Raw genomic sequence first — 27805 nt, 5'->3', positions numbered from 1 at the left:
TCAGTTGCCAATTCTTCCAAAGCTGCAAAGAGATCTGTGGCCGCTAAAGCACCAGTTAACTGTAAATAGTAACGGTTCAGATTAAACAACAGGAGAGGAATAGAGGCGAACGGACTGCAGGCCATGTATAACAGAAGTAGGAAAACTCACAAGTAAAGCTGCCCAACTTTCCTTTTTCTTTAATCATACATGGCTAGAGGCTCTCACTGACTCAGCCCGTGGAACAAAGGAACCCAAGGTTACAATTCTGACACCACTGGCCTATTAAAAAGGGGTCCATAAAGGGAGAATGGCCTGCCAACATGGGCCTAATCAATCCTGTGCATTATCTATGCCATGCCATTAGGGCAGATGGCCCTTTAGGGGCAGGGATCTCTCTGCTTATGACTACCAAGAGCTTACAAAAGTAGTGACATCAACACAGGAAGGACTAAGGGGGGGGCAGAGAAAGAGACAAGGGTAGCCTGAATTGAGAATGATTAGGGGCCCATGAAACAGAGGCTCAGTCCCCTTTCCCTTCCCAGCACATGAGTGCTGCCCCTATGTATTAAACTAAACCCCAGGGGTCTGTGGGTGCAAGGGGGTCTGTGGATGCAACGAACATCCAACTCTTTTAAAGGACTGGAAGAACGGACATTGGTTCCCAAGTAGCAATTTCAGAGTTTCAGGCACCCCAGGTTATATAACACTTTGATTTCTTACGGCTGACATTAAATTTCTACATTATCGGTGACCAGATATTTTGCATATTTTCCCACTCCTGCTTCTGTGTATCATGTTCTGCACTGCAGACAACCACACGGACTGTTCTGTCCCTTCTCTCCAGGATGACTGAGACTAGGGCGAGCTAGACAGATAAATAACTACTCTCCTTTATAAAAAGCTGTATGCTCACTTTAAACGAGGAAAGATGCCCCCCCCCTACTTCTGAAAGATGTAGAGCATTACTATGGTGAGTTTGCCTCTCTGTATCTTCTTTGGTGCACAAGGGGTGTGTGTGTGTGTTACAAGTCTAATTCGTTCCAAAATTCATCCCACATGGACTTTGTTGAAGGCTTTCTGGGTTGAATGACAGACCTGTGGGATACATCTGGGTACAACTGGAGGGAACAAATAAAACCAATTCATCTTTTGATGAGGCTGGGTGTGAACTCTTGGTAGACTTACTGCAGCTACCAACACCAATGAAGACCGTCAGAGGATCCTTTCATGGGTTCTCTCTTTCAGTGCTGGAAAACAACTGACGCCAGGAAATTCAGTCTTCATACTCAAAGAGATCCGGAGGCAACTTTGAACATTAGGAGACAGCGCTCTGGTGGTGCCCAGAGGAACTCCACACTGCTGGCTGACTCGCCCTCCATTTGAACTCGCGCTGACTCTGAAATGGAGCTGCTTATGTGGTCCTGCTGGCAAAGGACCACCACCTACTCATCTCCAGTTAATCCAGGGGAGGCCTTAGAGTGCCGAGAAGCCGTCTTGGGGGTTGTAGGTAGCAGTTAGGCTCAAAGAATGCTGAGTCCTAATGCCAGCATCAACCTGACTGAGCAAAGTCCGATGTTGGGAATAAACCACCACTGGCTCACGAGGTGAACAAACCTGAAATCTTGGGGTTCCCACAATCCCTTTCCCACTCTCGGGCACAAAGCCACGAATGAAGACTTCCAGGCTTAGGAAGTCTTCAAACTAAGCAGAACTTCTGTGAATGCCTGAATTTAGTACTCTAAACAGCCTGTAGACACACCAGCTTCTGGATTACTGCCCATCAAACAACCGGAAGGGAAACTCACAGGGCGAACCAAAGTCTCTACTCTGTTTGTTGCTGAGAAGTGGTCCAGTAGTGGGAGTGCTATACCACAAACAGCACTGGAATTTGGCATTCAAGACAAATCCAGACACGTGACACATCTGAACACACAATGAAACTGCCTTATACTGAATCAGAACCTTGGTCCATCGAGGTCAGTCTTGTCTACTCAGACTGACAGCAGCTGTCCAGGGTCTCAGACGGAGGTCTTTCACATGACCTACTACCTGATCCTTTTAACTGGAGATGCCGTGGATTGAACCTGGGACCTTCTGTGTGCCAAGCAGAAGTTCTGCCACTGAGCCACCACCCCTCCCCTAATTGCCATTGTAACTACTTTGAACAAAGCTGCTACACTATTACCATGAAATAACCTTTTACTGATGATCTTCTAGTAAGCGGCTTCTGAGACCTCAGCTCTGACAGACCCATACCCCCCAATTTTATGAATCATGTCTTTCATTATTTCATTTGTAAACAAGCCTTGGGTACCTTTGATAGAAACGGCAGTAAAGAGATGCTACAAATAGTAGTTTCTCCCCATGCCTTTACAAAGACTAGCATAAAACTGGGACAAGCTAAGGAGAAATCACCCATCACAGATTATAAAGTGGAAGCAGCTATCTAGATAGCCATCTGTCAGCAATGCTGATTCTACGACTTTAGGTAGATGATGAGAAGGAGGGCATTCTTGGCCATCTTCTGGGCATGGAGTAGGGGTCACTGGGGGTGTGGGGGGGAAGTAGTTGTGAATTTCCTGCATTGTGCAGGGGTTTGGACTAGATGACCCTGGTCCAACTCTATGATTCTATGATCTTATACAAAGTCAGATCAAAGCTTCCTCTAGTTTAGCATTGACTATTCTGAACAGCAACTCTTTCCCAGGTTTCAGGCAGAGGCCTTTCCCATCATGCAGATCACTCGCTATTCTTTAACTGGATATACCTGAGAATGAACTCGAGGCTCTGGACACACAAAAGACAGGCTCCGCTGAGCTACTGCCCCCTTCTGGGAAACATGGGCCCTGCCAATTGGAACTGGAGACCGAGTTGCAAAAGAGGTATCTGCACGTGTCTCTTTACCACTGAAACTGTTTTAAGAAAGCGCAGCACTGAGTCAGGCCAATGGTCCATCTGACCCAGAAGCATCGACTTCCCAACGTGTCAGGCAAGGGTTCTGATAGCATCGCCCATCTCCAATGGGTTCCAGGAAACAACACATGGATTCCTGGCATATGAAGATCAGCAACTCTCTTGAAGATGGACAACAAAGTATCTTGAGGGATCTTCTTTGAGAAAGCACGTCATCTCCACTGTTCTTCAGAACCAGGGAAAGAGCAGTTCTCTCAGAAAGTCTGAAATGTCTCCGGCATATTGAACTGATGTCAGCTTTCGCAATGGAACAAACAGGAAAATATCATTACCTACTTTGCTCTTCCAGGCTCAGGGTCTTCTTCTGCCTGGTTCCCAAAGAACAAAACGGGGTGAATCTGAAGCTTCCCTCCTGAGGGGACAGCAGGGAAAATTGCCAAGAGTATAAGGTCTTCTTTCTTACCACTGTCAACTGGCTTTGACATTTCGTGTGCGTTGAAAAAAGGGGCACCATTTGAACACGCTCCCTATTACGAAGGCCTGGGTCCGAACAGCAGGGCGGAAGCTAGACTAGGGGCCTCGCAATAGGTTCTGAACCAAAAGGGATTATTTACAAAGTATGAGGCTGGTGCCCTGACCTGGATGGCCCCATCTCCTCTGATCTCAGAAGCTAAACAGGGCCTGCCCTGGTTAGTACTTGGATGGGAGACCACCAGGGAAGTCCAGAGCAGCTATGCAGAGGCAGGCAATGGCAGACCACCTCTGTTGGTCTCGTCTTGAAAACATTACAGGATCCCCATAAGTCTGCTGTGATTCACAGCACTCTACACACCACCACAGGAGGCTGGCACAAAAATGTTTTTGGAAGGAAGCAACAGCCCTTTGGGACAATCCTTTAAGGCAAAAAGAACATCTGTAATGGTAGAAATGGAAGCAGAAGCCACCTTAGTCACTGCAGCCACACACCACCCCGTGGATAAGGGCACCTCCACCCGTTCTGCTCCGTGGTCCACAGGCCTAAATGCTTCCCCTCGAGCAGTCAGCAAGTCTTATGGTGGACAAGGGAGCTCCACGTTCTTCAGGCAACGGGAACAGCTGCTCCTACAAGTGGGACAGACCCATTTCATCCAGAGCAGAGGATAAGAGAGATGTCCTTGGGAAACAGAACGGGAGTGGGAGAGCTCTGATTCACGGCAAGACCACCCTGCTCTTGGCTTTCGTTCTCAGTCTTCTGCCCAATCGCCAAAAGGTTGATCTTAAGCAGTCCTGGCTCTTCCTCGGCTGCTGAATTCTTGGGTTTGAGTCATCGCCCAGCTTTCCTCCACCCACAAAGGGCCTGCACTCAGGAGCCTGGCTTCTGCTGCTGCTACAGAAGGAAGGCACTCCATCTTGCCAGGGCAAAAGACCACCACTAACCGATCCTGCGCACCACTTTACTGCAGCACAGACTGAGGAGGAAGGGTGGTGCCCCCTAGCTCAGGACCAGCCCTGTCCTCCTCATATATCTGTCTCCTGCTGGTGAGAGAGAGAAGAGGAGAGAGAGAGAGAGAGAAGAGAAGAGAGGAGAGAGAGAGAGAGAGAGAGAGAGAGAGAGAGAGAGAGAGAGAGAGAGAGAGAGAGAGAGAGAGAGAGAGAGAGAGAGAGAGAGAGAGAGAGAGAGAGAGAGAGAGAGAGAGAGAGAGAGAGAGCTCCTATTGAAATGTTTGTCGGGACAGACAAGTAGAGGGAATACTTCGCTGTGCAGCAAGAAGGCTATCAGCATCTGAAAGCGTTTGATATCTGTCAAGGAGATCAACTGAATTTGAATTTAGTAATGTAGCACAACACAATTGCACCTGCTAATACCCAACAGAAGCCTTGCATGGCGGAGAGGATGTTTCACTTTAGGAAAACTCACTCGTTTTTAAATGTACAAAACACTGCTCTAGGGTTAGCAGTTTAAGAGAATCACTCTAGCTCTGGTGAAGTGTTTAAAACAGAGCTCTGTTACCAGACTGGACACTTGCTCCATCTCAGCTGACCATCAAAGCTCCTGATATTGGGTATTTCCTCGCATTCAGCCACACAGACGACACAGACACAGGAAGAAATAAAAATTTTAGAAAATCATTGGAGAACGATGCTGTACCATGTATACCTTGAGCCACTGCTTCTCAGTCAGCGAGTCGCTATAGTCCACCTCCTTTCGGTGACGAGAGCCACGCCCAAACATTTTCTCTTCCTCTTCCTCGCACGTGAGCCTCTCCACCTCTGCATCATCTTTAATGATCCAAGAGGGCAGCTCATCCTCCTCCATCAGGCGGGGCTTCCGCTTTGGATTGCGGGCTTCTTCCCGCCTGCGGTCCAGATCCATGCGCTGTAAGGAGGAGAGAGCCAGGGATGAAGGCTTCGAGCAACATTCATGCTGGGCACTCCACAGCATTCACAGCAGGGGTGTCAAACACATGGCCGGTGTGTGTGTGTGTGGATCTGGCTCCTTAAGAGCTCTTGTGCAGCCTGCAAGCCAGCCACCTCCCCCAGTCCCGATTTGGGCTGACGAGCCGAGGCAGCCACACACACCCCGCTCCTGATCTGGGCTGGAGAGGCACGGCCCCGCCCAAGTGACATTTATGTCATATCCGGCCCTCGTAACAAATGAGTTAGACTCCCCTGGTTTACAAGGCCTGAAGCGCCTCCGTCTTTTTAGTGTATCAAAGCACTATGCAATTGCATGTCAGCACTAAGGAACACAGAAGTCATCAGGATGTGAGTGACCAAAGCTGAGGCACAACAGTAGATAACAAAAGGAAGTTTGATGGTTTTAAAACTGAAAGCACTAAGTGGAGGACTGGTAAATTACAAAGTATGGGGTGTGGGGCGATCTTGAGACCATTGCAACGACACACTGCAGATCTTTAAAGAATAACTGTACAAACAATGAACTTTGCATGTGAAATGAGCCTTCCGAGACAGTGGTCTAAGGGACTGGGGTTGGCTGCAGTCCCAAATAAGGCTGAAATCAATTCCCACTGGAATAGACAAGCTTTGCTTCCAAGTTAATCAGTTGATGCTAGGGGTGTGCAAATAAGCCAGATTCCCATACCGGTAAATATGGGAATTCAGTTTATTTTTCGGTTTCCTGAAAAAATTCGGCCCGGGCATTTTTTGAGGTAGAGCCCCCAAACTTGCAGGGTAGCTTGCAGGGACTCTCCTTGCAAGACCCCCAAGCTTGGTGAACATTGGGTCGGTGGGTCCAAAGTTTTGGGTCTGGAAGAGGACGCCCCCTCCCACCTCCATAAACAATCAGGAAGGTAAGAGTCAGATTCTCTGTTCATTCACTAATCAGCTACTGTTTGTCTATGGAGGAGGGAGGGGGCGACCTCTCCAGAGCTAGTAAGCAAAGGGGATTTTTTTGCGAAGCTCCTGTGGGGGCATTTTTGGGGGTAGCGGTCCCAAATTTACAGGGTAGCTTTCAGGGACTATCTTTGCACAAACCCCAAAGTTTGGTGAAGATTGGGTCAGGGGGTTTGGTGTTATGGGCTCTGGAGAGGTCACCTCCTCCATAGACAAGCATTAGCCAATTAGGGATCTCTTACCTTCCAATGTTTTTGTATGGAGGTGGGAGGGGCCAACCACTTACAGACCCCATAACTTCGGACCCCCCAACCCAAACTTCACCAAACCTGGGGGCTTCTTGCAAGGAGAGTCCCTGCAAGCTACCCTGCAAGTTTGAGGGCTGTACCTCAAAAAATGCCCCCCAGGAGCTTCTCAAAGCCTGGGGAGAACCCGAAAAAGCCAGGGGGGGGGGGAACCCTGTTTTTTTCCGGGAATGGCCAATTCAGCTTTGGCCTTCCCCCCAGGTTTTGGAATTTGGTAAACTTGAACCTGAAATTTACCGAAATGGCTTTTCCCCAGCTTATTTTCGGCTCGATTATATGCACAGCCCTAGTTGTTGCAGATGAGAATGTAACTTTTGATGCCATCCAGATTTGCTGAAGTTTATATCAGAAATGCAAATGTGTACAGAAACAATATAGAAAGTACCGCATCTGCCAGCTCTCTGCCTCTCTAAGACAAATCAGAGCAGAGGCAAACCTCCAGGCAGCCACAGGCCAGATGGTGCCACCTCTGAGTTATTCGCTTCTGCTAGACATCCAAGTCCATGCCCCTGCACTAGACACAGGGAACAGTTTCTGTAAAGATGCCAAGTCTAACTGCCATGTGTGCTTCCCCTCAGAGAGAGAAATGACTGGAAGCTGGGGGAGCGAATAAACCTTCCTCCCTTTCGTGGTCACAATCTCTGCTCTTCCAGCAGGACCCAGCCAACATCGGCTCGCGGCTGCTGGAAACAGAGACGCCCACTGGCTAAAAGGGGAAGGGACTCACATTTCTGTCTGCCCCAGAAGAAATGAGCTCACAGTTATGTGGAAGAAACCTCTCCCTTCTCCGTGCATCTTTCTATTAGCCCCAATACAAGGCACAGGAGAAAGATATTTGGAAACTAGGCAGGCGGCATCGTTGAGAGACTGGCTATCGTTTGTAGCCCCACAGCTGAAGTCTGTCATCTCTCCTGGAATTTTGAACTGGACAGTAAACTTTGATATTAAATAAATGCAAAGCAGACAAAAAGCCTGCTGGTAAATTAAACAGAACTTCCTAGCCTTCTTGCTCTTCTGGTTTATCCCCAGAACTTTTCACTCAGACAAGACCCCTTATCACCACGTCTCCCTTATGCATACCAGAACACTACGGCACATGGTTAATTGTGCAAAGGAACCCACAGTTTCCACTGAGGCTTTACTCCCAGGGGGGAGGGATTTTTCTTTAAGCAATAGTACCAAGCTAGCTAAACAGACACAACCGTCTCGCTGATAAAAGTAAGCGGGAGAGTGACCAAGTGACTCTTCGGCGTGTGGACACTCATTCCATCTCTCTCCCCTCCCACTTTTTGACAGGCAGGAGACTCCCCTGCCCCGCTCCGACAACCAGAGCCATACCACGTCTTACTCTAATACCCCGTAACACTAGGCTGCACGAGGGAGAACAAAGCCGCTCTGCTGGGAAAGTAGTAGAAGTCAGTCTGCCTCACCATAAAAAGATCAAACTCCTCCTCGTGCCGGGCAATCATCTGGTTCACCGTCTCATCATCGGGAACTTCATCTTCTTCCTGAAAGATTTCAAAATCCCCTCGTTTAGCTTTTTACACATTTACCCATATACTCGCACACGTCCATATTTAGATACGATCTGGTGTCTGAGGTGCTTGGAGGCAGGTTTACCATCTCGGGACTGGTTTAGCTAGGCGTGTGAAAACGAGCCGGGCGGCTTCGGTCTGTGCTCGAGTTAGCGGGCGGGCTTGCGCGCGGCCGAAGGCGTTCAACCTTCCGAGCTGACCGTCTTAAAACAGAGAGAGAGAGGGCCAAGGACTGGACGGGCATGGCGACTGAAGGACCCCTCTCACCTTTAAAGGTGGCTCCTCCGAGTCGGAGTTGAGGCACAGGGTTGAGGCAGTAGGGGGAAAGCTCGAGCTGCCACTGCCGCTGCCCGTGCTGTGTCTGCTCTGTGGATAGATAGAGGGGGCTTCAGTCTCCAGGGCTGCCGATCCGGCACCTTTCACTGACGCTCAGATGCTCTCCCTAGGATGGCTGGGCCTCGTGCCAGCTCCTTCCAGCCCACAGTCCCTCGGCCGTTGGGCCACGCGGAGCAGGAGACGGGGCAGCGTGTTCGTCCGTCATGAGCCGGCACGGAAAGCGAGACCTCAGTGGCTCCTTACCTCGTCCTGCTCCTCGTGCTCCAGGATAGCCTGAAGGAAGGCTCTCCTCTCGTGGCTGGAGGACTTCTGGTCAAACATGCCCGCCTGAATAACCTTCTGGTCGACGTTCAGCTTGTACTTGGCTGCAGCCAGAATCTTCTCCTCCACACTGTTGACGGTGCAGAGGCGCAAGACCCGCACTTCGTTTTGCTGCCCAATGCGATGGGCTCGGTCCTGGGCCTGGAGGTCCTGCAAAGAGAACACACTCACGCTGTTCACGGAACGGTCTGAAGTCCCTCAGGTACACGCCTCCTCTTTTTTGAACCTAGCATTAGCAAAAGAATCGAGCCCACAATATCTCAGTGGATTGCTATGCCTGCTCTCTCCGTTCGGGTGAGATGACTTCAATAGGGAAAGATGAGAGGTTTCAACGCCGCGATCCATTCCACAGGGCTATCTGAGCAACTGAGGTTTCAGGGTCAGGGTGCGGGGGGAGGGAAGCACAAAGAGTTATTTCAAGCCTCCGGCCCCACAACCCAATCTGTTTCACTGCCATGAGCGAGGAAATCTCTCAAATCTTAGTAGGCCTCATCAAACATTCAGTCTTCCTTATAAAGATAAAAGACCACTCCTCTCGCCCAGTGTCATCTGGTGTAATGCATTGTGGAGATGTGAAGAAACTTTTATCATTTTTTTTCTCCAAGGACTTTTCAATTTTTTCTGACGGTAACATTGGGAAATTTGGGGGAATTCTGAATATTTTTTTCCCTTTTGGAATGAGTTAAATTGTTTTTAAGACAAGCTTTGATTCACTTAAAATATAGCATGATTTTTTAAAATGTAAGACAATTTACAGCGTTAGATAATTCTTACGTATACTGTAGACAGAGACAACATATATTCAATAATATGTGTATTACTTAAATATGACAATTTGGCAACACTTGATGATCTGTCTGATGATAATGAATTACTAAAAAATCTAGTGTTTTCAATGTTATGAAGTTTAACTTGGTAATCTAATAGGATGGTCGTACCTAATATATGTATTTCTGTCAAGATAATACCAGAACGCAGGGTCATCTGCTGAAGCTTGAGGGTGAGAGATTCAAAACAGACAAAAGGAAGTATCTCTTCACACAATGCATAGTTAAATTGTGCAACTCCCTGCCCCAGGATGTGGCAAAGCCTTCCAAGTTGGCAGCCATCAAGGGGGAGTGGAGATGTTCATGGAGGAGAGGGCTATTCCTGGCTGCTAGTCAAAATGGATATTAGTCATGATGCATAACTATTCTCTCTAGTATCAGAGGAGCATGCCTATTATATTAGGTGCTGAGGAACACAGGCAGGACAATGCTGCTGCAGTCATCTTGCTTGTGGCTTCCTAGAGGCACCTGGTTGGCCACTGTGTGAATAGACTGCTGGACTTGATGGGCCTTGGTCTGATCCAGTAGGGTCTTTTTTATATTCTTATGCCTGTTCTGTTAGGTGCTGTGGAACACAGGCAGGATGGTGCTGCTGCAGTCGTCTTGCTTGTGGGCTTCCTGGAGGCACCTGGTTGGCCCCGTTGTGAACAGACTGCTGGACTTGATGGACCTTGGTCTGATCCAGCAGGGCTTTTATGTTCTTAGATTAGACATTACCTTTTCTTTAGAAATCAAACTTTGTAGTAATTTCAACTTTTATTTTCTCTTGTTTCTCAGATGAAAAATAATTAGGAAATGTGCTAAGGTGGAGCAAGGTAGAGCAGTTTACAGCTCTCCCTATCAAGTTCTGGTTATATTTGCAAGTCTGCTCTATTTTTAAATCTGATAAATATACCAATTAATAAACTTTTATATGCTAACTAAATTATAACTGATGCGTTTTATGTAGGGAGAGGAACAAATTAAGTTTAGATCTGATAGGAAAACAGACACTGCAAACATGTCAGTTGTCTCCCGAATTTCTGCTTTGCCCTGAAAGGAGAGGGATTTCCCCCCATAACTTTAAGAATTCTGGAAATTTTACATCTCTAGTGTTTGATCCCAGTCACACGACCACAGAGGCATGTGGGTGAAATCTCCAAGGTGCAGCACTACAATTAAAAAGGAAAGCCCGTTGAAAGAAATCAGAATTTACATGACATTAAAACATAAAACACAGAAAACTGAAAATGGTAAAAAGCATAAAAACAGAAAAAATACAAGATCCTTATACTGCCTGACTTAAGATATATGGGGCAGGAAGATTCTACCTTCCCTAGTTCAGAGGAATACAAAAATACATATTTTCTACCGAACGGGAGAACAGATTAAATTATATGAAAGTAAACAAACCAGTTTTTGAAATCTGGTGCCAACGTGGAAAGTGGTGAGGTCTCCTTGACTATGTGACTTGGAATATGCATTTCATGGACTACAGATAACACATGCTGCTGGCGAGGCGGAAATGCAGGCGCTATGGGCTTTTGAAAAGATGCAGCCCTTGGACGGATATAGCCTTTCCTATCTGCCACATAACATTTATGCTCTGTGATTGCATGGGGGTAAAGAGTGGACCACTGTTGAAGACAATGGCAAACCACCATTGGGGAGGGGCTATGGCTCAGTGGTAGAGCATCTGCTTGGCATGCAGAAGATCTCAGGTTCAGTCCCTGGCATCTCCAGTTACAAGAAGAAGAGTGGGTATTTATATGCCGACTTTCTCTACCACTTAAGGAAGACTCAAACCAGCTTACAATCACCTTCCCTTCCCCACAACAGACACCCTGTGAGGTAGGTGGGGCTGAGAGAGTGTGACTAGCCCAAGGTCACCCATCTGGCTTCGTGTGAAGGAGTGGGGAAACAAATTCAGTTCATCCGATTAGCCTCCACCACTCATATGGAGGAGTGGGGAATCAAACTAGGTTCTCCAGATCAGAGTCCACTGCTCTAAACCACCGCTCTTAACCACTACACCACATTGGCTCTCAAGTTAAAGGGAAAAGGCAAGTAGGTGATGGGAAAGACCTCTGCCTGAGATCCTGGAGAGCTGCTGCCGGTCAGAGCAGACAATACTGACTTTGATGGACCAAGGCATAAGGGCAGTTTCATGTGTTCACCTTGTCAACATAGTCTGCCTAGTAAATGTCGCGATGTGACGTCACCCCATGGGTGAGTAATGACCCAGTGCTTGCACAGCGGACTGACTACCTTTATTTAATATTCAAAATCCAGTTTCAAATGCCACCTTTTGGTTTCAGTGCATGGCAGGATTTTAGCCTACGCAATCAATTCAGAATCAGTTGGAAGGGACCACCAGGGTCATCTAGCCCAACCCCCCGCACAATGCAGGAAAATTTAATATCAGCAACAACTGACTAGGAACGTCTGAGGCAACTTGTGTTTAGCCAAACTGCTTTAGGAGATGAGGGGACGGTTTCCATCTCAGGGTCCTCCACCACGGAAGACGTGAAGAAAGGAGCAAGCAGAGGGTGCTCCAGGTAAGGCAAATGGGTAGAAAATTCTATTTACAGTCCGTCAACTCCAGTTCTAGATTTTGATATGGGAACATCACAATTCTAGATGCTGTACCTCCAACAAGCATGCCTAGAAGTTTTATGATCCAACTCCCTGTTTACTAGGGGGAGGGTCTGTGGATCAGCGGTAAAGCCTCTGCTTGGCATGCAGAGGGTCCCAGGTTCAGTCCCCCAGCACCTCCCGTTACAAAGGACCAGGCAGCGGGTGATGTGAAAGACCTCTGCCTGAGACCCTGGAGAGCCGCTGCCAGTCTGAACAGATGGAACGAGGTCTGATCCAGAATGAGGCAGCTTCATGTGCATAGGCTAAATTTGAAAAACATGCAGAGCAACTCCTGCCTCCTCTTGTATTAATGCAACAGAGAAGCCGCCAGTTGCACTGGGATTTTTTTGGGGCAGTGCCCTCCCCCAGTAGTGTTGCATGCTTCAAAAACCCTCCTCTCTCAAGCCCATTTATGCATTTATTACCTGGTGAGGGTTCCAGTCACTGTCAAAAATTATCACTGTATCCGCAGACTGTAGATTTAGCCCCAGCCCTCCGGCACGGGTGCTCAGCAAAAAGATGAAATATTCAGAACCCGGCTCGTTGAAGGTTTTCAGCAGCATGCCGCGGTCTTCAGCTTTAGTGGTCCCTTTAAGAATCCAGGAGAAGAAAGGATTGTTCTCTCTGCCACAAACGTTTCTTTTGAACGCAAAGGCTCTCGGCAAGTCCAGAACTCTGGAAAAGCACAGCACTCTTCCCCCGGGGGGGGGGGAAGTCACACCGAGTAGAGACATAGCTTCATTCCAAAATCAATACACCTGCAGAGTCTGCATATTGCCCAAGGTACGTTTGCTCTTAACAACATTAAAAGAGGCATTCATTTACAGTCAGAGAACATCGAGACGGTTTAAATGAACAGGTAGGTATCTGAAGATAAAAGTGTACATATCACTGCTCTCTCCCAAACCTGCCTCCCTCTCCTTCCAAACTCCAAATCTAGGGGTGAGAAGGCAGTTTCAGAGAGTAGCCATGCCGGTCTGCAGGAGAACAGCTAGATTCGAGTCCAGAAGCACCTTAGAGATCTAAAAGATTTTCGGGGTATGCAAGACAAGTTGGCTGAATACGCAGCGATGGCGAAACTATCTAATTTGTTAAAAGGAGAATTGATGGTAGAATTTCAAAAGAAATGGGCGCCTTATTATGAATATGCAAAACTTAAGGTGTAACATAGTAAAGTAGAAGTTAGCAGATGTGAGTATTCAGATGTATAGTAGTATCTATACCCTAAGTAGTACAAGCTGAAATGATTAGATTACTGATTTAATATGTAATAAAAAGTAGAAATAGAGAGTGTAGCTAAACGAGATGGGGAGAATAAATTTAATCAAGAATAGCTATAATATATATTATACAACTTTTAAGTGGATAACAGGAAAGTAGTTGGAATAGACAGGAATGTAACTACAATAAAAGCAGATATAAAGGCAATGGTTACAGAATAGTATATTAAAGTAGATTAATCGTCTTTCTAATGGGGCTACAAACTATGCTACTTTAGTCAACAGATTCAGGGCTATTGTTTTAAAGTGGTCCTCAGAAATGTGGGGTCAGAGAGTTTTCTACCACTTTATTTTTCCAGGGAAAATTTCCCATTTCTAAGGAGTCGTGGTTTCAAGGAGAAACTAGGAAATTAACATTCATCACAAAGTTTAATATCTCGCTCAGTCAGACCTTAAAAGAAACCTCTCATTTCTCATTCCCTGTTCATGCCATAGTTAAAGAGTTGAACTTTAACTATGGCAGAAATTCATGCCATAGTTAAAGAATTGAACTAGGATCTGGGAGACCCAGGTTCGAATCCTTACTGCTACCGAAGCTCACTGGGTGACCATGGGCCAGTCACACCCTCTTTGCCTAGCCTACCTTGCAGGGTTGTTGTGAGGATAAATTGGAAGTGAGGAGAAGGATGTAAGCCACTCTGGTCCCCACTGGGGAGAAAGGCGGGGTATAAATATAGTAAATAAATACTCAGGGATTCAATGGGCCGGACTTGGAGAAGCACCTCCCCAGATCAGAATGGCTCTAACGTCCGGTGCAAAACTCACCATCTAGCCTGAGGTATTTGAAGCCACGGTAAGCAAAATAGTCTTCCATGATGGTCATGAGAGAGGTCATCTGGCAGAAAAGCAGCACCTTGTGGTTGGTGGCTCGCAGCTTGGGCAAAATCCGGTCCAGCAGCTCAAATTTGCCAGAAGCGCGATACAAGTCAAGCCTGTTTTTGCAGACAGAGAAGTTAAACAGAAGAAACCGAACTCCTCCAGCAAGCCTGTCTGTCACCTGACCTGTGGAGCTAAGCTACAGCCTACGCCGCGCAGGGGAGGATTCTGGCACAAGGTCTCTACCCTGCAGCCTGCTTTGGTGGCCTCTATGTCTGAGAGCGCACCCTTGGGCAGCGCGTGCAGCAGGAGGCCGGCAAACAGCGGGCAAGGTGCGCCTCCGGGATGCTGGCCTGCCATTACAGATCAAACACTCTCTTCCCAGCCCTGGCTGGCCAGATGCCGTTGCAGACTCACAGACAGGGCATGACGGGCACAGCCCTCCGCTCACCAGGGTCTGGTTCTCAGAGATTACAAGGCTGTGGATCCGGACTACCGAGAATTTCCCCGAGAAAGCAGCCCAAGCTCGCAAAGGCTTCGGGGCGGCCGCTTACCCTTGCACGATCCCTCCGGTGAAGCCTAAGTGCTCGGAAAAGGATTCCTGCAACAAAACGAGAGAGAAACCGGAGTGAGGAGGCAGAGCACAGCTGCGGAGGGGCTTTTTCCAAAGACAAATGGACCACTCTCGGAATGCTGAATAATGGTGAACGTTGGGACAAAAGGAACTATGCCACACGGAGCTTGGCAATTCTGCTCATTTTTACCCCGTTTACAATTGAAAATGTAAACTATAAACTATTTAACAGTAGCATGGACTCTGGTACCAAGGCCTGTAACAAACCAAGGTGCCAACTTTGCTCTCATATAGATCCTAGCAACACCATCACTGGGCCCAGCAACGTCAGTGACTGTCCCAGGTTCATACTCCATCTTCTAACGTCATTTATGTCATCACATGCTAGCAATGCCCTTCCACCCTCTACATTGGACAAACAGGCCAGCCCCAGCGACAAAGATTAAATGGACATAAGTCTGACATCAGAAACCACAACATCCAGAAAACAGTGGGGGGACATTTTAATCTGAAGTGTGTGTGTGTGTGTGTGTGTGTGTGTGTATGTGTGTGTGTGTGTGTGTGTTAAGTGACATCAAGTCACTTCCGACTCATGGCGACCCTATGAATCAAAGTCCTCCAAAATGTCCTATCTTTGACAGCCTTGCTCAGGTCTTGCAAATTGAGGGCTGTGGCTTCCTTTATGGAGTCCATCCATCTCTTGTTGGGTCTTCCTCTTTTCCTGCTGCCCTCAACTTTTGCTAGCATGACTGTCTTTTCTAGTGACCCTAATCTTCTCATAATGTGTCCAAAATACGATAGCCTCAGTTTAGTCATTACAGCTTCTAGGGTCAGTTCAGGCTTGATTTGATCTATAACCCACTGATTTGTTTTTTTGGCTGTCCATGGTATCCGTAACACTCTCCTCCAGCACCAGATTTCAAAAGAATCTACTTTCTTCCTATCAGCTTTCTCACCCATACACAGTAATAGGGAATATGATGGATTGAATTAACTTGATCTTGATTGTAAAATCAATAAATAGAGCAGGCAGGCAGGCAAGCTTGAAGGAGCTTTTCGGTCTTTTCCAGGTACTGTCACCAAGCAAAGTTTTGAATAACCTTTAAACAACCTTTAAAACACATCTGCCCCAAGCTATACATTTCTCAGTAGCTGCAAAACACACAGAGCAGGATCTGAGAAGGTTCACGCAGGAGGTAACCTCCCAGTTTTTATAAAAGCTTTTGGATTTTTCTGCAAATCCTCCAGGTGTGCAGAAATGTATTCCCTAGCCCTGGAGAGCCCCACAGTGTGGCTCTAAGCTGTGCCGTGGGGCTACCCACGGGAATCAGATCTACTTGCTTATTTATGCTATTTGTAGTCCACCTTTCTAACCGAGTCTCAAGGCGGATCACACCGTGTAAGTCAATATAATCAACAGGATGGGGCATCTAAGAAACCAGGGGAGGGCCCCCCAACCTTTTTGAGCCTGTGGGCACTGTTGGAATGCTGACATAGGGTGGTGGGCACAGTCACAAAATGGCTGCCACAGGAGGTGAAGCCAGCCACAAAATGGCTGCCACAGCTTACCTTCTGTCACACACTGAAGGTCCTCATGCTGTGGAGGCAGATGCTGATGCCAAAAAAATGTTTGTTTTTTTTAAATCTGCACAGCCAATCAAATCTAATGGCCAGTCAGAAGCCCTGCTGTGCAAAAGCCCCACTGGCCCTGCCCACTTTCTAAAAACACTTGGCAGGCACCAGAAAAGGTATCAGTGGGCACTACAGCGCTTGCGGGGACTACACTGGGGACCCCTGCAATGAATGGCGCCGTAGGCTTTGTATCACAAAAATCTGAAAACAAGAAAATGATAATAGCAGCTATGCTGGATGCCCTCATTTATCCGACAAGAAATAAACTGATTATCTAGCACCCACAAGGTGCCCCCACTCCTGAAATGTCTGGTAGAACATTAGCCCAATCATATATTCCTCTGGCCCATAGTCTCCTCTCTCAGTTGCCCTCCTTCAGGAACTGTACAGAAACGGTTGGGGAAAGTCTAGCTACAAATGCTTCATTACCTCTATGTGCTGAAACATATAAGGATGGTTGCAAATCTTCCTCAGCTGCATAATAGTGTTCATGAGTGTTTTTGTACCACCTTTACCCTGCAAGAACAGAACAGCGTTACTCACAAGCTTCTCCCCCAAGCAAACGGTTGCTGATTTATCGTGTTGCTAAAAATGTTGAAAGGGGGGAAATTATTTACAGAAGGTTATGTCATTGTTTCAGAAAACGACCGTCATATTCAGTCTGGTGACCGAGCCCTGCTGCGAAGCAAGACCTTTAAAAGGGGGTCGAGCAGCACACAGCAATACCTAACCTCCAAACCTGTGTTTCTCAAGAACCTGAATGGCCTCTTCTCAAAAGCTGTTTTGTGCCTGGGAGCTCCCACAGCTCCTAGTGGGGAAAAATTAAATGCAAAGTCTGCCTTCCTCCGGAGTTGAGTAACTGTAAGGTGTGGGTCTGTCAGCTCTACACGAGGCTACTGCAAAAGTAGCAGAACTGCCATAAAACTGTTTTAGAAGGGTAGCAGTGTTGGTCCGCACTGGAAGGAACAGAGCGCCTTTGCACCCAGACTCCCTTCTTTGCAACACCCCACCCACCTTCCGACTGGGGTTTAAGGACTCAGGGATTTCCATTCCATCTTGTACGTGATTAAGGGAGCTTTGACTCATGAAAGCTCATACCCCGAAAATCTTGTCGGTCTCTAAGGTGCTACTGCACTTGAATCTAGCTCTTCTGCCATAAAATTGATAAATTATTCCCCCCCCCCCAATACTGTAAGCACTGGCAACAATACCTTTATAAAGACTAAAAAAAGCCCGTCAGCACCCAACAGTTAAGAGACCCACCCCTGTCCCATGCAAGTAGGAAGTCGGATGTCCAAACCTTTTTATCCTTCTCAGACCCATCTGTAAGCAGCACTCCCTTGGCCTGCATGTGCCTATAAAGTACCCTTTGCAATGCAGACATATCACATTTAATCACATATTCCACCTGTTGCGAGAAAAGAAGAAAGATTATATTTAATCACATATTCCACCTGTTGCGAGAAAGGAAGAGAGAGGCTACCTCTTGGACACCTAACATTAATCCATGAATTAAAATAACGTTGCGATCCCCAAATGCTGAAGATTTATTTGGTTTCTAGTGCTTCGGAGCTGTAGTGTCAGGGAGAGACCCTTAAAGGGGGACACTATCATTGCATTTTATTTCTGTTTCGGGAGTGGGGGGAGGAGGAGAACCTTTTCCTGATATGGCAAAGGCTCTAGACCACTGGTAAAGTTACAGCAATAAACCTCATTAGGCCATCACATGTCTCTGACTGGTGCTATACAAGGAATCTTTGAAATCATATGGTCGGTCTTGGTCAGAGAGAGTTGTATACTGCAGTTCCTCCCCAAGTGCAAACAGCATCCCTGAAGAAATTTACCACACCCTGACCCTCCTGACCTTCAAAAGGCCTGTTTGATATGATTTATTCCCCCCTCAGAGGCCTTGTACTGGTTTGGACCCTATTTGCAAATGTCACTCTTACCCCCAGACCTGGTCTTTGAATCCCAAAGAGGTTCAGCTGAACTATCCTGAAGACACCCGAGTCTGGCCTGCTCTTAAGACCAGTTATGATGGACAAGAAGAATTTTATTCAGATGGAAGCAGCCTAACCGTATGATCTCAGGAGCCCAGGGGTGCGGCAAAAGGCCATGACTGCAGTTCAGGGATCTGGCTGATGAGAGGACGGAGGTGGCACATCTGCTGGCATTAATATAGTGAAGAATAGCAAAAAAAAAAAAAGATGAACCAAAGTGGCCCTGCATGCAGATCTGTGTGGTGACCAAGATGGGATGGGCAACTAACAGGAATCCTTGAAATTAAATCAAGAGTTTCCACCTAAACATTAGGAAGAACAAAATATTGTCGAAGGCTTTCACGGTCAGAGTTCATTGGTTCTTGTAGGTTATCCGGGTTGTGTAACCGTGGTCTTGGAATTTTCTTTCCTGACGTTTCGCCAGCAACTGTGGCAGGCATCTTCAGAGTAGTAACACTGAAGATGCCTGCCACAGTTGCTGGCGAAACGTCAGGAAAGAAAATTCCAAGACCACGGTTACACAACCCGGATAACCTACAAGAACCAATTAGGAAGAACATTAGGAACAAAGTGGCCCTGCATGTAGATCTGTGTGGTGACCAAGATGGGATGGGCAACTAACAGGAATCCTTGAAATTAAATCAAGAGTTTCCACCTAAACATTAGGAAGAACTGTCTGACAGTGAGATCGGTTGCTCAGTGGAACAGGCTTCCTTGGGAGGTGGTGGGCTCTCCTTCCCTGGAGGTTTCTAAGCAGAGGCTAGAGGGCTATCTGTCAGCGTGCTGATTCTATAGCCTTAAGCAGATGATGGGAAGGAGGGCCTCTTGGCCATCTTCTGGGCATGGAGTAAGGGTCACTGGGGGTGTGGGGAGGGGGTGGTAGTTGTGAATTTCCTGCATTGTGCAGGGGGTTGGACTAGATGACCCTGGTGGTCCCTTCCAACTCTATGATTCTGTGATAAGAATGTGATCGACAAGGAAGGGAACTTTCTTGGAAGATACTAGTCAAGTTCATCTCACAAGAAAAAAACTGGGTAATGAATTTTGATAACTGGATTTTGTCACTTCTCTGAAGAATAGGGCTACCTCTGGATCACTGAAAAAGGGTTTAAAAGACCACAGCACAACACATAATATGGAGACTTTCTTCTCTTCAAAAGGTCATGGAACTTCCTTCCTTCAGGTCTCCCTCCTTCACTCCTTTCTCACTGCTGCGTTGTCTTACTACTCTGCTTCTTTCTGATTTCATTTTTTCAGCATGATTGCGTTTCCCCTTTTTTCCTTGATATTCTTTCTTGGGATATTTTTGGAGATTTCTTTTCTGGAAAGATTCAATCTCAAGAACTCCAGAGGAAGATAAAATAAGCATGCAAAAGCTTTAGAGTAATACAGAGACCCAGGATAACTTAGAAGGCCACACTTAACTTTCAACTTGATGGGCTGGAGGCCGTTAAAATTATTGTAGGTTTTATTGTTCTGTAACCCTGTTCTATTTGTCTTTTTTCGTTGCCCATGCGCACATGCACAATTTATATTTTGTGAATGGTTTTTAAACCTTACCTTGTTAGCTACTCTTACGTAATATAATAGCAGCTTTCCTAAGTGAGGAATTTGGAAACTGTCTGAGCACTTAAATAGAAAAAAGTGTAGCAAGATGATTCCTAAATGTGTGAGATCCAGAGGCTGAGTAAGTGAATAGTGTTTGAACCAGTTTTTATCGCTTTGACGACCACCACTTCTAAGCTCTCGGCAGCCACCGCTTCCAGGTGAAGTCATATATTCAAATTAGGCAGGTTTCCAACACAGCCACCATAAAAGCTAGCAGATAATCTAACACTGAGCCAGCAGTCACAGGACACTGTCAGTTGTGGTGGGTGATCAACCCCGGGGGTGATCTTCTCCATATGATTTGGCAGCTCCTGTCAGCAGATCCTATGAGATCTAAAAATCACGGTCTCCACAGGGAGTGTTGCTCTGTCAGAAGATTCTTTTGCGACCTTATCCCTGCATATTTTGTGAGAGGATTGCAGAAATGATGGGGAAGACTCCAGGGTAAATCTCTTGACCACACCTATGCCTGAAGCCCCACGTAACTTGGGAAAAAAGTATTTTGCCTCATGGCTTAATTACAAGCTGCAAAGAGGCCCTTGAGATGGACGGAACTTCTTTTATGTGGCAATCCCTCTGATCCTGTTGACTTTTTATTCAGCATTCACTTCAAAATATTGTCACAGGAGACCCTTCCACCCATCGGGGGTAAGGTTGGCCTTCCATGCATATCTGAGGATCCCACGCCCCCGGTGTGATGCACGTGTTTGTGGTGACGTTAGCTATTCCTACAAGGATAAGGGTATGCTGACATCAAGGCAGCCAGTCCATTGCTTCTTCCAAAAAAAGGCTGTGCTGGGTCTCCTCTGGATTGTCTGACTAAAGCTATTGACTCATTACTTTGATGTCCATGATCAACTGGACCCAACATGGTTCTACTCTCAGGGAAAGTTCGCTGGATCAGGCGCCAGGAAGCAGCCAACAGCCCGAGAATAAAGACACTCTGTGTACAGTCACTCCATGCCCAGTTTGTGGGGGCCTTCTGAGGTGTAGAAGCCACTTGTGGACAACTGGAGGAGAATCTCGAAGTGCTAGACCCATGTTCCACATGGGTCCTAGAAATATTGTGAAGGTCAGAGATCTCACATTCCATTAAAATAGGAAAGGTGGTCCTTCAGCCTTTGGAGTGATTTCTACACCTTCTATCTCCACCTTCTGCAGTTGCACACAGAAACGTGTAAGTGCACACACACTGAGAATGAGAAACTAGGATGAAAAAAACCTGCAGGGTGCAGACGTTTCAATCCTTGACCACTGTTTGAGCCGTTCTATTATTATGTCACTTTCCACTTCTAAAAGACTTGTGTAGATGGCTTTTGCCCCACAGGGACAAGTGAATGCTGCAGAAAAACAGCGCTCATGTTGTTCCCACTTCCTCCACAATCATGAGAGCCAGAAACAACTTCTGCATTAAAGTATAAGCCAGGGAATAATCCAGTGAAGCCATTATTTTAGAACAGAACCTGGAGTTTGTCCGAGGATTAGAGTGTCACAACCCTGAGTCCTGTGGTTAGCAGAGAAGTCAAAACATCGTTGCTACAGAATTTCAGAGTAATAACATTTGAAGTAAAATGAAAGAAGTCTTCTTTGACAAAACACTGCAATTCTACAGAAGGGGACCATAACTCCCTCCACAAAGGCCAGTGCAGCAATATCACATCGTTCCAATCAACACAGATGAAGATGTCTCACATCTGGTCAGAGCAATGGTCAATTTAGTCTTCTCTCTTTTCACTGGGCCATCATCTGGACAATCCAGGCTGGCCCAATCTCATCAGATCTATGCAGGGCTGGCCTTGGATAGGACTTGGATGGGAGACCACCAAGGAAGTCCAGGGCTGCTACGCAGAGGCAGGCAATGGCAAACCCCACATCCTGTTCGTCTTGTGCCTTGAAAACCACATGAGGTCACTTTAAGTCAGCTGCTGCTTGATAGTACATTCTACTACCACACCAGTTTGACTGGCAACTTTTCTCTAGAATGGCAGGAAAAGGTTCTTTCCTAACCCAGCTACCCAAGGTCCTTTAAATCAAAATCTGAACTTATCAGAGGTTAAATCTGGGGACTGTTAGTGTGCAACACAGATGTTATCATGGAGCTGTGACCCCTCCCCACAATCGCTGGAGATCGTTTATCAAGGAAAGTGTTCAGACGTTCAGAACACTTTCCTTGATAAGCAATCTCCAGCAGCCCCTACAAAATACAGGAGCTGGTAATGATCCCACCCTGATCACTCGTAAGCCAAATGCTGTTTTTCCACTGTAGCAAGAGGAGCTCCAGTTAAGGACTGGAATTTGGGTTTCTTCTCAGGATTACCTTCTCAGGCAGCTGCGCTTCCACTTCCTTCTTCAACCTCCTTAGCAAGAAGGGACGCAACACTTTGTGCAAACGGCGGATGATTAGAATAGTCTCCTCTTCATTCAAATCCACCTGTTTTGACCCAAGGATTGAGAGAAACATCAGTCTAAAGACACCAGGAAATATCTGATCAGTAAGACAAAATTCACCCTGCTACAAACCATAGCATGAAATGGTTTTGCACAGCAGAGAAGCCGTGACGGTCAACTTGGATCTCAGCTTATGAAGTTGCCTGATGCAGAGTGAGGTATTTTCCTCCCTTTTCCCCTTCCTGTTCCTCACTGGTCTGTTATACTTCCTTTGAGTTGTTCCAAATTAATTTGAATTGAGGTCCACCCCTCCCCCTGTGGTACAAGTTTAGCTTTTGGAGTCGCAGAAACATCCCTCCCTGCTGGGAATTATTTTGGCACCGTGAAGAGGCAATTATTGAACAGATCTCCAGCGTTGTAAAATCAATTTTACTATATTGCATTGTATATTTTATTGTACTGTGTTTTAATTTGTGATGTGAGCCACCCTGAGCCCAGCTTTGCAGGAGGAGGCACAATACAAATAAAAGTTTATGATTACACTACTTTAACTGGAAATGCCAGGGACTGAACCTAGGACCAAGTGGGTATTCTGCCTACTGAAACATTCGCTGGCACACCCATCCTTCTCAACCCCAAGGAGTATTCTGCCCCAAGTAAGTTGAAAAGGAAGTAGCCCGCTCACAAGATGACAGAGCCTCAGCACTGGGCAGTCATGGGGAAAGGCAGAGCAGCTAACGCTTGCTGGATTTCCTCTGAATCTTTTGCAAAGTTTTAAAAGGCTTACAGGAACACTGAAGGGCACAGTTTTAAAATAATATACCCATTTTTCAAAATGCTGGAGCATGCAGTGGGCGTGTACTGCTCACTCCCAGAGATGAAACAACCTTTACACAACAAGGGAATCCCACGCTTGCACCCAGGCACCTGAAATGGCAATGAATGCACTGCTCTGGGGGGGGGGGGGGAAGATCCATGTTTTCCCCATAACAGCACTTCTTGCTTTGGCTGCTGGAAGAACACAGCTTTCTCAGGTTGGGCACAGCATCTTGAGAGAAAGGATGTTCACTTACTGCAGTTTTCTTGTAGCCCTGATAGTAATTACTGCCTTGAACATTAGAAGAAGAGTTGATTTTTATATGCCGACTTTTTCTACCACTTAAGGCAGAATCAAATCAGCTTACAATCACCTTCCCTTCCCCTCCCCACAACAGACACCCTGTGAGGTAGGTGGGGCTGAGAGAGCTCTTAATAGAACTGTAACTGGCCCAAGGTCACCCAGCTGGCTTCGTGTGGAGGAGTGGGGAATCTAACCTGGTTCTCCAGATCAGAGTCTGCCACTCCAAACCACCACTCTTAACCACTACACCACTACAACCACTACTTCTGTGGAAGAGAGCTTCGGTTTGGAAAAGACATAAGAATTTACCACTGTATTGATCATAACAGGAGCCCTGCTTTGGCATATACTTTCATACCAAACCAATCTCTTTTGATAAAACCGAAAAGCGCCCTTGTTTTCCTATGCCGATTTTAGCATAAAGGTAGCCTAACTCTCAAGTTCCCACCAGAATGCTCAAAACTCTGGGAATGTGGCGCCACCAACAATTAACTACAATAAAACCACTTGGAGCTCTGCTGAAATGCGAGACTCTTGCCCATCAAGCGCTCCGCCGCCTACCCCCACGCCTACCTTTTCTCCCGTCATTGCAAACGGAGCGTTAAACCACTGCTCGAATGTGCTACAGCTCTTGAAGATCGTCGGAAGGAGGAAGTTGAGCAGGGCCCACAGCTCCGGCAGCTTATTCTGCAGTGGGGTCCCCGTCAGCAGCAAACGACGCGGAGCCACGTAGTGCGTGTTCAGGACTTGGGTGAGCTTGCAGTGGTGGTTCTTCATTCTGTGGCCTTCGTCGACAATCATGTACTTCCAACGAATCTGAAGATCCAGGAGAACAACCAAATATTGGTGAGTGCATGCATGAACTCTACACTTTGGTGAAATGTTTTCATGTTGATCTCTTTCCCATGTACGGGTATTAAGCTTCCAACTGGAAATAAGAATATGGGGCTCAACAGTAAAACAGCCTGGGGAAGAAAAGAGAGAAGGCCCTGCTTCACCTCTTTGAGGTTTGCGTGGCAGCGTTTCCCTCCTCAAGGTGGGCCAAGTTAATGCCAAAAAGATTCCGAAGAGTTCTCTGCACGGGTTCAGGATCCCATAGGTCCTGACTTCACAGATGGCCATTTGAACATCTACAACAGGTAAGCAACGTGTTCTCGCCAGATATAAATGACACAAATAAGTTAACAGAAACACAGCGGCCAACTGGTTCCTCTGGAAGGCCACCAACAGGGCACAGAGGCTGATAAGAACATCTTGCTGGATCAGACCAGTGAGGGTCCATCCAGTCCAGCATCCCGTCTCACACAGTAGCCAACCAGTTCTTCTGGAGGGCCAACAACAGGGCATAGAGGCCGAGGCCTTCCCCTGATAAGAACCTCAGAAGAGCCCTGCTGGGCAGACCAGTGAGGGTCCATCCAGTCCAGCATCCCGTCTCACACAGTGGCCAACCAGTTCCTCTGGAAGGCCAACAAGAGGGCATAGAGGCCAAGACCTTCCTCTGATGTTTCCTCCTGGCACTGGGATTCAGAGGTTTGCTGCTTCTGCCTGGCCACACATATGAACTTTTTAATAAAAGCAACAAGAGATGTTGGGAGTTGACCAGTGTCAGTGCATTGTCCCAAATTCATAACGTTTTACCCCTATGTACAAAACAAATAACTCCCTTACACATTTCTGTATTTCCTCTTTTTTTGTTTATTCCTTGCTGTAAAAATGCAAAAATGTTTTATCACTTTGTCTCGGCATACTGTCTTAGACAGATTAAAGGGCCTAAATGGTAAAAAAAATATTTTTTTTTTTAAAAAGGTTTGCTGCTTCTGTATATGGAGGTTCGCTCTAGTCCTCAGGGCTAGTAGCCCCTGATAGACCACTCTCCTCCATGAATCTGTCTAATCTCCATTTAAAGCAGTCTATTCCCGTGGCCATCACTACATCCTCTGGTGGCAAATTCCACAATTTAATCCCTTGTTGTGTGAAGTATTTCATTTTGTCCTAAATCTACTTCATTATTGGGAAACAAAGAAATGCAACAAATGAATACATGAAGCTGCCTTCTACTAAGACAGACAATTGATCTATCAAACACTGGCTGGTGTTGTCTACTCAGACTGGCAGTGGCTCTCCAGGGTCTCAGGTCGAGGTCCTTCATATAATTTCGTACTTGATCTTTTTTAACTGGAGATCCTGGAGACTAAACTAGGGCTTGCTGTGGGCAAAGCAGATGTTCTGCCCCTGAGCCACGATCCCCCTTCCAAATGATTTATCTGCATTTCTAATGTTTACAAATGCCAAATACAACTTGTTGGCTCTAAGGGCAGCTGACAACTGCAATATTTCTGACAGGATACCCTCTTGATGGAACAATTTAAAAGTGGCAAACCCAGAAGGAAGCTTATACCAGAGAAGCCTCACCTTTGCGAGAATGTGCTTATCTTTGATGATATATTCGTACGTTGTGAGCAAGACATTAAATTTCCCACTTCGAAGCTGAGGTACGAATGCCCGCCTTGCAGCTGGAGAGCCCTAAGGAAACAAGAAATATGAGAAACTAAGCACGGCTCTGAGTAATTAACCTATTCTGCTATTCTGGATGTGGCAGTGAATTCTGACTTCTAATTCGCTCAAATGATTCATGAGCAAAACTAAACCATCTGCATCCTGCTTTCTGTGAGGGAAGGGGAACAATCAGCAGGGTTAAGATTAAAATCCTGCCCAGGAGAGAGAGAGGAGTAGCTTTGGAGGACAGGCGGAGAAGCTTTCCTACGGTGCGGAGAGTCCCGAGACAGGGCTCAGGAGGTGGCGGACTGAGAAACAGGAAATGAAGCTTGAGGAAAAGGGCAGGAGGGACAGGGGAACGTGGTAAGAAAACAACAAACACGAAGGAGAGTCTGGACAAACCACTTCGCAATTAAGCACGGGAGTGACTGCACACAAGGATGGGAAGAGAGACAGGAGTCCTTGGAGGGCTGGCTGAGACAAAAGGTAATTCAAGTGGATGAAGCAGGCAGTGGGCTGAACTTTAGTCAACCTGGAGGCCTGGCAGCAGGGAAAAAGTCTGGGGCACTCGACATAGGGGGCGAAGAACAACAGGGGCAATGGCAGATGAGGGAGTCCAGGGGGCTGGCTAAGAATGACGGCTCCAGAGGCAAATTTCATATTGTCTTCAGCCAACCCTGACCTGGATGGCCCGGGCGAGCCCGATTTTGTCAGATCTCAGAAACTAAGCAGGGTTGGGCCTGGTTAGTACTTGGAGGGGAGATCACCACGGAAGTCCAGGGTTGCTACGCATAGGCAGGCGATGGAAGATCACCTCAGTTCATCTCTTGCCCTGATCTGGATGGCCCAAACTAGCCCAATCTCATCAGATCCTGGAAGCTAAGGAGGGACGGCCCCGGTTAGTACTTCCATGGCACACCACCAAGCGAGGTTGCTGTGCAGAGGCAGGCAGTGGCAAACCACCTCTGCTCATCTCTTGACTTGAAAACCCTATGGGGTTGTCATAAGTTGCAAGGGCAAATACACTGAACTTGAAAAAACAACTGTACCCTCATGGACAGAAAGTCTTAATTTTTCTCTCTCTCTTTGTTTTTTCTTTGTGTGTGTGCTAAGTGCCTGTCAAGCCACTTCCGACTCATGGCGACCCTATGAATCAATGTGCTCCAAAATCTCCTATCTTTGACAGCCTTGCTCAGATCTTGCCAATTGAGGGCTGTGGCTTCCTTTATTGAGTCCATCCGACTCTTGTTGGGTCTTACTCTTTTCCTGCTGCCCTCAACTTTTCCTAGCACGATTGTCTTTTCCAGTGACTCCTGTCTTCTTTATCCAGCCCCTAAGCCAGATACGGCAGGTAAGCTTGGCTTTATGGCAGGAGCTCTGCAAAGCTACCATTGTAAGATTAATAGGCAAGAGGAGTTCGGGTAATAGGAGACTGATCCTTCTCTCTGACGATCAGAAAGTTGTTCCTGGACAATAGCCAATGGGAAAATACCGAGATCTGCCTTCTACCGATGTCTGAGAAGTCTCTAGGATTCTTAACTGAGTCTCACCCCAACAGTGACAAAATGTGACATTAAAATTTGAAATGAAAGCCCGACCCGCAATACTTGCCTTGTAAGAGACCTTCACCACAGAAGGAGCCCATTTATCAAATTCATATGCCCAATTTGACAGAGTTCTAGAACAGAAGAGGGGGGAAAATGTGAAAACTTTGCGTAGGTAC

The 27805-nt window shown here is 46.8% G+C and overlaps 1 protein-coding gene across 2 annotated transcripts in view; it reads right to left on the bottom strand.

The window, feature by feature from the left end:
• The window catches only part of SMARCA4 (SWI/SNF related, matrix associated, actin dependent regulator of chromatin, subfamily a, member 4), a 59113-nt gene that overhangs the window by 8621 nt on the left and 22687 nt on the right, over nt 1-27805 (bottom strand). The window contains exons 17-29 of one of the 2 annotated variants that reach the window (XM_056867242.1): nt 27694-27760; nt 25999-26109; nt 24160-24402; nt 22396-22509; nt 17771-17878; nt 16900-16986; nt 14819-14865; nt 14214-14380; nt 12594-12757; nt 8648-8875; nt 8336-8434; nt 7964-8041; nt 5033-5251 (exon numbers count right to left, since the gene is read on the bottom strand). In XM_056867242.1, the coding sequence (XP_056723220.1) occupies nt 5033-5251; nt 7964-8041; nt 8336-8434; nt 8648-8875; nt 12594-12757; nt 14214-14380; nt 14819-14865; nt 16900-16986; nt 17771-17878; nt 22396-22509; nt 24160-24402; nt 25999-26109; nt 27694-27760 (1732 nt within the window). Of the gene's footprint in view, nt 1-5023; nt 5252-7963; nt 8042-8335; nt 8435-8647; nt 8876-12593; nt 12758-14213; nt 14381-14818; nt 14866-16899; nt 16987-17770; nt 17879-22395; nt 22510-24159; nt 24403-25998; nt 26110-27693; nt 27761-27805 lie in introns of those variants that run through there. The other variant, XM_056867241.1, reaches the window with a different exon arrangement.

The sequence above is a fragment of the Euleptes europaea genome, chromosome 1 (assembly GCF_029931775.1).
Source record: "Euleptes europaea isolate rEulEur1 chromosome 1, rEulEur1.hap1, whole genome shotgun sequence".
In the NCBI taxonomy this organism is placed as follows: Eukaryota; Metazoa; Chordata; class Lepidosauria; order Squamata; family Sphaerodactylidae; genus Euleptes; species Euleptes europaea.
This window is presented reverse-complemented; position numbering and strand designations above follow the sequence as displayed.